The 10,415-nt window shown below is 38.1% G+C and overlaps 1 protein-coding gene across 2 annotated transcripts; it reads right to left on the bottom strand.

The window, feature by feature from the left end:
• Positions 1 to 237: 237 nt before the first annotated feature.
• Positions 238 to 8,030, bottom strand: LOC137049700 (gastrula zinc finger protein XlCGF57.1-like). 2 transcript variants are annotated; one of them, XM_067428317.1, is made up of 3 exons: positions 7,936 to 8,030; positions 7,286 to 7,426; positions 238 to 1,983 (listed from the first exon to the last, which is right to left on the bottom strand). In XM_067428317.1, the coding sequence occupies exons 2-3, from the start codon at positions 7,407 to 7,409 to the stop codon at positions 1,034 to 1,036; spliced, it is 1,074 nt and encodes a 357-aa protein (XP_067284418.1). In that variant the 5' UTR covers positions 7,410 to 7,426; positions 7,936 to 8,030; the 3' UTR covers positions 238 to 1,033. The 2 variants fall into 2 exon arrangements, with proteins under 2 accessions (XP_067284418.1, XP_067284416.1); XM_067428315.1 differs by lacking the exon at positions 7,936 to 8,030 and having other exon boundaries at positions 7,286 to 7,581.
• Positions 8,031 to 10,415: the final 2,385 nt, after the last annotated feature.

A 10,415-nucleotide genomic window follows, 5' to 3' on the forward strand; every position in this document is an offset into this window, starting at 1 on the left:
AGATTTCTTCATACAAACAATGCTCTTCTCGACTGGACTATTTTTCCGGCTACAACGGAGTTCCCACGGGACTTATTTAAACAATGGCTTAGTGGCTAAACTCATCTCGTTGTCATGTAAGGACCTGTTCATGTTGGACAGACATTTTAATCGCATTTTGTCTGTTAAGAGGCACAAAGACACCCTTTACGTTTATGCCCCCCAAAGCTATCGTTTTAGCTGGGGGGGGGGGGGGGGCGCTCTGGGCATTAACTGTAATAACTCCGTGTTGCAAGCAACAATCCAGTTTTCTTCTTCTTCTATAGACTGTACTCACAAAGATATAACGATCAAGATAAACTTAAAAATTCACCGGTGTTGTCCTTTAATAATGTCTCCCAGTCAGATTAATGCTCTAACTGTACAACTGAAAGTAATAAACACATTTTTGGTGACTGTAAAAATGCAGCCATGCACCAGTGATGACTTGACAGTGGACAGTAAGCAGGGTCTTAAATAGCCCTACTGTAGTACTGACCACCAAAACATACAGTGGTGGCCAAAATGTGTAGCTTTTTTTGTTTAATTGACCCTACAATTTTCCTAAAACAATCAAAATATGAGAATGAGTACTGTCGGATTTCCCGGGTAAGAGGATCCACAGCAGCTTGGAATGTGTCATCATTGTCCCGCATTCTCAATGGTTTGCTGGCATATGTGAGGGATATAATGCGCTTGGAAAACTGTCCACGGATCGCTCACCCCAGAGGAAAAATGTGCTGCTGCTGCCGCCAGATCTCAATCAATGATAATCACATTGTATTTGATACAGAACAAAATAGACTAAATAAAATAAAAAGTCACCAGTAAGAATTTAGAAAAGAACAGCAGCTCGGCACTGTCCGAAAAGTGGCAGCCGTCGTTGATGGTCTGCTAGAAAAACGCTGAGAAAAATGACAGTGAACTACAGGCAGTGTCCGTCAACTTTGCCACCGGTGGTCTGTCACGGCCCACTGGCTGTATATCAGCTGGGTTTCTTCTCAAATCTCTCAGGTCAATGGGGGATTTGTAAAGTGCCATCATTACTGTCATTAAGTGTGTATGTTCGCTGAGTATTTAAGAAGCCTCCAGAGTTGAGTTTCACAAAGGGCCTTTTGTTTCTGACACGCTCTGGAAACGGAAGACCAATCTTAACACTGCTATTGCCAGAATGAACTTGCAAATGACGCTTCAGGTCTCTTTGATATGTGAAACTCATATCACACTGGAGACACATGAAAGGTTTCTCTCCAGTGTGAAGCCTCATGTGGTTTTTAAGGCTTCCTTTTTCATTGAAAACTTTTCCACACTGTTCGCAGTTGAATGGCTTCTCTCCAGTGTGAAGTCTCACATGAATATCAAGGTTTGATTTGCTTGAGCAAGTCCTTCCACAGTGAGGGCACATGAAACGCTTCTCTCCAGTGTGAGTTAATACATGATCCTTAAGGTGATCGCTGCCTGTGAAACTCATTCCACACTGATGACATATAAAGTCTTTCGAGTGACGCCTCATGTGAGTATTAAGGTTTATTTTACGTTTGAAACACTTTCCACAGCAATCACATATGAAAGGTGTTTCTCCAGTGTGAACTATTTTGTGATCATGAAGCGTTGCTTGATGTGTGAAACTCTTCCCACACTGTTGGCAGGTGTAAGGCTTCTCTCCAGTGTGAATCCTCGTATGGACTTTAAGGTTTCCTTTTCCTTTGAAACCTTTTCCACACAGTTTGCAGGTGTAAGGACTCTCTCCATTGTGAATTTTCATGTGAGCTTTAAGGTTTTCACTTAGTTTAAAACTCTTTCCACACTGAAGACAATTGAACTCGTGTTTACCCCCCATCTTTTGAGCTGTTTTTGAAGTGTTTTCAGTCTGCGAGCAGCTAGGATCACTTTCCCCAGTTCCATCAAGTTCATCTTCCTTTAAATCATTAAGTTCTTGAATCTCTTCTTTTAGCGGCTTCAGGTCTAAGGTGAAAACAGATAAATACAAGTTTAAGCCCAGTTTTATGGCACAAAATGAATACTCTTGAGAGTGCTCCACAAGATATGTTTGTTTATACCATCTGGGCACATTGATCGGGTGAATACAAGTTTTAAAGTTTATCGTACAGTGAAGAAAATCACTCTTCTTAACTAATGTGCTGTTGTATAACATCACATGAAGATTGCGCACACACAGAAACATTCAGTAGTGTATAAACTTACTGTCAAGTCTGTTCTGTGATTCAACAGTAAAACAGCTTTAACACTGAAAGTTCTAGCATATCTTTCTGTTTTTGAAAGAACTAAAACCAGGATTGTGGACTCAAGTCCCAAATTGGATGACTTGCTTCTAGCGTCTAGACTTAGGCCATGTCCACACTAATAAGTTTTTAGTTTGAAAGCATATATTTTTCTCTAAGTTTTGGCCTTCCGTTCACACTGAGATACTTTTTTTAAGTCAACGAAAACGTAGCTTTTTAAAAACGGCTTCTTTGTGTCGTAGTGTGGACTGTGAAAACAGAGGTATTTGAAAACAATAACGCATGTTTAGTCGTGATGCATATTGTACCAATAGGTATTCATATTTGTACCACTATTGTGCCTGTTATGTGCTATGTACAAAATGTGTTACTTCACGCACACTTCATTTCACAGTCCTGCAAAGATGATAAAAAATTGACTCGCAATTGGTCCTGTGGCAAAACATGACGGCAGTTCCGTTTTAGACCAAACATTGTGGTGAGTGCGAGCAACGTGGACGCATCATTGAAAGGTGATATATTTTCCATTAAAAAAAAGATAATTATGTGATAACTTGATAATGTCTTGTTCTGTCTGTCATCTTGTGAGCTTTTATGAGGTTTAACGCATGCACAGTAAGGCGAACGTAGCGTTTTCCCACAAGAAACTTTTGGAAAACGGTTGATAACGTTAGTGTGGACAGAGAGTTTTAAAATGAAAACCTGTAACAATCGGCCTTATCGGTAGAAGTTACTTTCTTTAAAATGGGGTCAGATCAAACTGCGTGAGGTTTTGGAGTGTTTAAAGAGATGAGACAAGTATTATCTCATGTTTCATTCCAAGTCTTCAGAAGTCATACGATATCTTCTTTTGAAGAACAGAGTTGATCTTAATGTTTTAGTTGTTGAAATGATGATCGCACCCTTTGTGAACAGAATACATGCACTCGTTCATATTTCTCATTCAAATGATACACACGACTCTTTAGAATGACGCAATCGGTCACGAGACACACGACAGCCAATGCTGTCAAACCTGACCTGACGTTTCTTCTTGCGGCAACTATTTGAAATGTATTATTGTTAATAACGCGTTAATGCAAATTCATTTTAACGGCACTAAATGTATTAACGCGCGTTAACGTAGCATGCATTTTCAGTTTGATCCGTAGTTGGAGAAATCGGGATAAGCCATAGACGTAAAGGATGCAGCAGCAAACATTATTAGGGAAAGAAAATGGTTATCATTAATATTCAAAAGTGCAGTTATTGCCTACAAGCTACCATGTTTTCTGTTTAACCATAGACACCAGGTCGAAAGAAATGTCTGTTTACATTGAGCACATTCTATGCAGTCCGAGCGCGATGCGTGAATACACGGAAGCTCACTCTCGCTCATGTCTAAGGTAAATCATTGACACATCACCACTTACAGTACATGTGTTATATTGAACTAAATGCATGACAATCGGCTAAAACGAATGCACAGGTTACTCTTCTGAACAAGAACGCTCCGTTTCTCACACCGTTCATGTGAATCGAGGCATAGTTCGGCGTGCACACGCAAAATACCAGCAGTTCAATAGAGAGCGCGCCTCTCTTAAAGGGGCCGCACTATATTCCTACTCGTGGAATATGGACCTCCTCCGGTTATGGTGTGGTACTGGTGTGCTCACAGATACGTGTGTGTGTGTGTGTCCACAAGGTAAATGGATTTATAAACATACTAAATTATGTTTTTTTTTTTGACAATCTAAAAATGCATATTTTTTCTTAAGATGGGCAGGTTTAGGGGCAGGGGAAGTGTGTGTGTGTGTGTGTGTGTGTGTGTGTGTGTGTGTGTGTGTGATGGGTAGGTTTAGGGGTAGGGGCAGTGTTGGGATATAATGTTAGTATGAAACGGCATTGATAAGCACGCTAAAAAGGTATTATGCGTCTTGATAGCTCACCAAAATGGCATACGAATTGGCGTGTCATACATACGCCATTTCATGAGATCAGTCTGAATCACAGCATATCTTTAACTAATTAATTAATGACAAGCTATGTGGTTTAATTCAAAATACAAAAGATGGTTAGAAAAAAATTCTGTCTGACCCTAGGAATAAATTAACACACATCAATGGGACGCAACAATGTTAAATAGTAACATTGGCACTACAACCTTGTAAAGTTACTGTCAGAGAAAAACTTTTGTAATACAAGATTTTTTAAAAAGAGCTTTGCCTCCTATCAACCATTCATCTCATTGGTAAATAGGGGTGTAACGATTCGTTTTTAACAACGATTCGATTCGTATCACGATTTGAGGTTGTCGATACGATTTAAGGACAATATTGGTTCATTTAGAACGATATGATACAAAACGATTCAGTGACTTGAAATCGATTCAGTACCTTTTTGGCCAAAAATTTATATCAGTCGAATCGAATCGTTTTTAAAACGAATCATTACACCCCTATTGGTGAACCATCAATCATTAAAATCTCATTCCTGGGACAAATCATCATCCCTGGTTGAAATTTTATTTTTAATTTCTGCAATTTACACCTATTACAAACTAAAAATGCCAGACATTCCCTCATGCAAGGGTCAGAAATTACATTTTTCATTATGGGGCCCCTTGCAATTGATTTCCAGGAGCATTTATATGTGCAATTTTTAATGATTACCTGTGTTTTCATTTATCAAAACCTTAAATTTAAACAATTACTTAAATCAATCAGAAACAAGTAAATTAACTAATGGCCAAGACCGCAGAGCACAGACCTCTCTCTCTCGCCCTCACGCTCTCTGTGGATAACGGTTCGAGTAAACAAACTTTGAGTGCTGATCAAGAGTTTTGTGCAAGCAATATAAGGTTTCGAGACTCGCGACTCTTGTCCCAAATATAACAGGCTTCATTCAGTGATTAAAACAAATATTATTAATATTAATTGAAGTTGTAAAGCACATTGAATGCTCCGAGCGAGCTCTGCTGTGCTAAAGAAGGTACTTTTTTGCTTGACATGAAACGGTAAATCACACCAGTGAAAGCAGTGCATTTATCCTTTATTCATGCAATATTTATTCAGTCAGTACAGTAGCCTACACTTTAGTGTACTGTTTAACGTTATATAAAATGAGGCATGGTATGCTAACTTTATCTTACATAGCTTGCATATAACTATCTTGCGGCTCAACAATTTTACCTCCTACTGACCAAAATCCAACTTACTTCCCGACATGGCTTTTTAGATTTTGGAGTTAAAATCGCTTTCTCTGCTGTGGTCAAGTTGGGCTATGCACTTTCTGCCATCTTCACTGCAAGACGCGTCAACTTTCAGCAGTGACTCCTGTGACCTGTCCCTGAACCCCCATTCGAAATTTAGAATATTCGTTGACAGCCCTAGTCAGAACTTGTAACTGGGAGTACATCGATCTAGATTGTGTTCACGGGTGGGTAGTTACGGGTTTGACTGCCGTTCCAGTGCACATTCACGGGTTGAAGGTTGGAAAAACACGGGTTACAGGTTGCCTGGAACGCAGCATTAAATAGGACGCAGACGTTGGAATGGTGTGTGAGTACCAACTGCATTTATCTGAAAGAATGCAATGTACACCTAGGATGACTTGAGGGTGAGTAAATCATGGGCTATTTTTTATTTTTGGGTGAACTATCTCTTTAATACTAGAACCGCCAGGGGTCGTTGTACCTAAAACCACCAGCAGGTCAAATTTAACCATGCACGTTTACTGTTTTTATAAGGCTAAAAACATATGCCACTGTCTTTACAAAGTAATGTCTAGAGGCATGAAATTATTATTTTTAGGCATCAACTGTTTTTGTCCTGTTGTTTAATACAATTTTAAGCAGGTTACACTAATCACTTTTTGGTGAATATAAGTTAAACCAGCCTGCAATGGACAACAAGAAATTGAAGGAAATAAACACATACTTGGGTGGTAATAACATTTATAAAAAAAATAAAAAAAATTTTTTAAGATAACATGCTACTTAAATGACTAAAATACCCTAATAATAATGAGCTATAATTTACCGCACTACATAGGGTGCATAATGCAACAACAAATTCAAGCACAGTTTCACCCAATTAATTATTAATTTAAGTTATATAATTTATAATTTGAATAAGCGAACACAAACTTTGTCTACTCATTAAAAAAAATGCCGCTCTTATCTGTTTGATAACATGGCAATCTCAGTTAGGACCGCATTTAGGACAAAAGCTATTACAGAATGACATTTCTTTAGGGCATAATGTTATCTCAACTATGGATAGGAAACCGGTATTACAGAAGTTAATAACTCAACAAAAAACCCTAAAAGCTCTCTTAACTTTAGGACAACTCCACTGGTATCCATCCTTTAAGTTTTTTTTGAAATCCAACAGTAAAAATCACAGTAGAAATATTTTTTTTCAAATAAATTCATTTATTAATTATACAAGACGAAGAGCAGCGAGGTTTGATGGTGGAGAAACTTTTGGATAATCCAGAGGATGTGCTGTGATGACTACAGACTCCCGTTACACAAGATTGCACGGTTAGTTAAGAAATTGCGACCAACATTAGAGGCCAACGAGCCATCGTGGAGCATTGCCGGTCATTCCAAGTCAAATGACTAACGCCCTATTTTTTTGTTTTGTTGCAAAAGGGGAATAAACACGCTCTTCAATGGAACTAATCAAAAAAGCATGCTGTTGTTTTTCCATTTTGATTTTAGGTTTACCTCAAAATATTCCTCAACTCTGAATAGCCCCTGAGTCGGGGTCGACTCCAGCACACGAATCGACTCTGTTGCTGTCCGAAGACTCCGAAATCGCTCACTTGTTTACTGATCCTCTAATCCCTATAAAGTTCATGGCAGTTCAACTCAACAGGTCTGTCCACCAAGGGGCCGCTCCATGTCAAATAAACCCACTTAATTAATTATCATAATTAAGATAATTATGACATTGTTCAAAAATAGCAGTGATTTCTGTAGAGCTGGACATTTTAATAAGAATCAAATAACTGAGTTCAGCTTTAAGTATGAAACCAACCTGTTTGTTCCTCATTTTCTTCGTCAGTTTCTTTATCAGTTTCTTCGTCAGTTTCTTCAATCTCCACTTCAATCACACTTTGTTCAATCTTTATGTCTTCACTCTCCTCTTTTATTAACGCCATCTTTACACAAGTCGACTCTGTCATATGTAAAACGAGAATAATTAACAGGACGAAAATTAAATCTAAATCTCTGAGTGTGTCTCAATTAGCTCTAGTTCAGTATCAGAGTGAGAGTTCATGGACTTAAACATTATCCAAAAAGTCATTTAAAAACTCTTAATAGTAACTTAGTAGAACAGAAAAAGAGCACATATAATACACAGGACACACCATTACTATTAATATATTGCTTTGAATTTATGTTTGGCATTTATCACATGCAGATTAATAGACTGCACTTTCATTAAAACATTCGCTAATGGTTTTCATTAACGTTACAAGTTTGTGTTCGTAATTCGCGGATGGTTTTGAGTTTCCAAAAGCTCCTCTTCTTCATCACGACTGCGCTTTACTCACATATTAAATGTGCGTTAAATGTTAAGCATAATAACGTAACATTCATTGATATATAACTAATTTCATAGATTTTATAAAGCTTTAAAGCAGTCTGCAGGGGTTCTACCGACCTAAACACTTAGACACAAACCTTTCTTCAGCCAAAACACAATCCTTTCTTTAGCCGAATCACAGCTAATGCAGGAGCGTTGCGCAGCCTTATGACGTCACACACCAAAATAAAAGTGTACATCTGTGACCCTGGAGCACAAAACCAAAAGTCATCGTGTCTTTTTTTTTCTTTTTTCTGAGGTATTCATCATCTGAAAGCTGAGTAAATAAGCTTCCCATTGATGTATTGTTTGTTAGGACAGGGCAATATTTTTGCCGAGATACAACTATTTGAAAATCTGGAGGGTGCCCAAAAAAAAAAAAAAAAAAAAAAAAAAAAAAATTCTAAATATTGAGAAAATCTTTTTTAAAGTTGTCCAAATTAAGTCCTTAGCAAGTATATTATTAATAATAATACACACACACACACACACATATATATATGGGTGTTTCTGCAACTACGGGCACTTTTAAGTCCCAGCAGTGAAATTTTAGATTTATGTTAAAATTTGTCATATGATGCTTTATAAATATATTCACAGTGCCATTACACACCTTGACAAAAAATATAATTACTGAGTAATATGATTTAATATAAAATTATGAAGCGTTTATAGCTCAAAACACCATTTTTGTTAGTGTCCCACACCTGTGGTCTCAATGTTGAGAAACATAACATAAGCTAATTTAATTAAAATTTGATATTATTTCAAATGGACTTGTTTAATATACAGATTCATTTAAATCATCTTAAAATTCTTTGTATTATTTACTGATCATTTTTATGATTTTTTAACCTAAATGTGCCTGCCCCACACTTTTGAGTCCTTACCGCAACAATGAAAAAAAACTTTTATTATGAAATGTCATTAAACACAAACAAGTCTAGTTTTTATGGAAACAGAAATTATCACTTGAGCACATTGCTGACAGACTGGGCCACCACACTACCTCACTCAGAAGATGCCAAAAAAATAAGGTAAACATGATCTTTTCTGCTCTAGTATTTATTGTGCGTCCTTACCATTCAGCTTAATAACTGTGTATTTTGGACTACATTTAAAAAATAAATGTAAATTACTGTTAAATTATTGTATATTAAGATGCTAAGAGTCAAAACTAATGTAGTAGGCCTTGCTAGCTGCAATTAGCTAAAATATTAGCAAAAATGTCATTACCGCAACATGTCTTTACCGCAGCAAATGTAGGTGTTGCGGTAAAGACCTTGTGTCGCGGTAGAGACAAATTCAAGGTTTATTTTACATTCTTTTTAAATTAAATGACAGTATTAGTACTGAAGTATATATTATAGTAGGTACGGAAAGTATTTGTTATATTGCAGCCATTTGCTAAAATCATTTAAGGTTTTTTTTTTTTTCTCATTAATGTACACACAGCACCCCATATTGACAGAAAAACACAGAATTGTTGACATTTTTGCAGATTTTTATAAAAATCAAAACTGAAATATCACATGGTCCTAAGTATTCAGAGTCTTTGCTGTGACACTCATATATTTAACTCAGGTGCTGTCCATTTCTTCTGATCATCCTTGCGAGAGTGTTCTACACCTTCATTTGAGCCCAGCTGTGTTTGATTATACTGATTGGACTTGATTAGGAAAGCCACACACCTGTCTATATAAGACCTTACAGCTCACAGTGCATGTCAGAGCAAATGAGGTCAAAGGAACTGCCTGAAGAGCTCAGAGACAGAATTGTGGCACGGCTCAGATCTGGCCAAGGTTACAAAAACATTTCTGCTCCACTTGGCACTGTGGCCTCCAGAATCCTTAAATGCAAGACATTTGGGATGACCAGAATCCTTCCTAGAGATGGCCGTCTGGCCAAACTGAGCTATCGGGGAGAAGAGCCTTGGTGAGAGAGGTAAAGAAGAACCCAAAGATCACTGTGGCTGAGCTCCAGAAATGCAGAGGTGGGAGAAAGTTGTAAAAGTCAACCATCACTGCAGCCCTCCACCAGTCCCGACTGGTGGAGGGCAGAGTGCCCACTCTGCTTTATGGCAGAGTGGCCCGACGGAAGACTTTCCTCAGTGCAAGACACATGACAGTTTGCATGGAGTTTGCTTAAAAAACACCTAAAGGACTCCAAGATGGTGAGAAATAAGGATTCTCTGGTCTGATGAGACCAAGATAGAACTTTTGGCCTTAATTCTAAGTGGTATGTGTGGAGAAAAATATCACCAGCATGGTGGTGGCAGCATCATGCTGTGGGGTGTTTTTCAGCTGCAGGGACAGGACGACTGGTCGCATTCAAGGGAAAGATGAATGCGCCCAAGTACAGGGATATCCTGGACGAAAACCTTCTCCAGGGTGCTCAAGACCTCAGACTGAGCCGAAGGTTCACCTTCCAACAAGACAATGACCCTTAAAATGTTCTTGAATGGCCCAGCCAGAGCCCTGACTTAAACCCAATTGAGCATCTCTGGAGAGACCTGAAAATGGCTGTCCACCAACATTTACCATCCAACCTGACAGAACTGGAGAGGATCTGCAGGAGG

This window comes from Pseudorasbora parva, chromosome 20, assembly GCF_024679245.1.
Source record: "Pseudorasbora parva isolate DD20220531a chromosome 20, ASM2467924v1, whole genome shotgun sequence".
NCBI classification, from domain to species: domain Eukaryota; kingdom Metazoa; phylum Chordata; class Actinopteri; order Cypriniformes; family Gobionidae; genus Pseudorasbora; species Pseudorasbora parva.

Bases quoted from the DNA above. Each gene is read 5' to 3' on its own strand.
- LOC137049700 (XM_067428315.1), bottom strand. From the start codon at position 7,433: ATGACAGAGTCGACTTGTGTAAAGATGGCGTTAATAAAAGAGGAGAGT. The intron at 1,984-7,285 runs GTTGGTTTCATA...TTTTCACCTTAG, and splicing joins AGAAAATGAGGAACAAACAG to ACCTGAAGCCGCTAAAAGAA.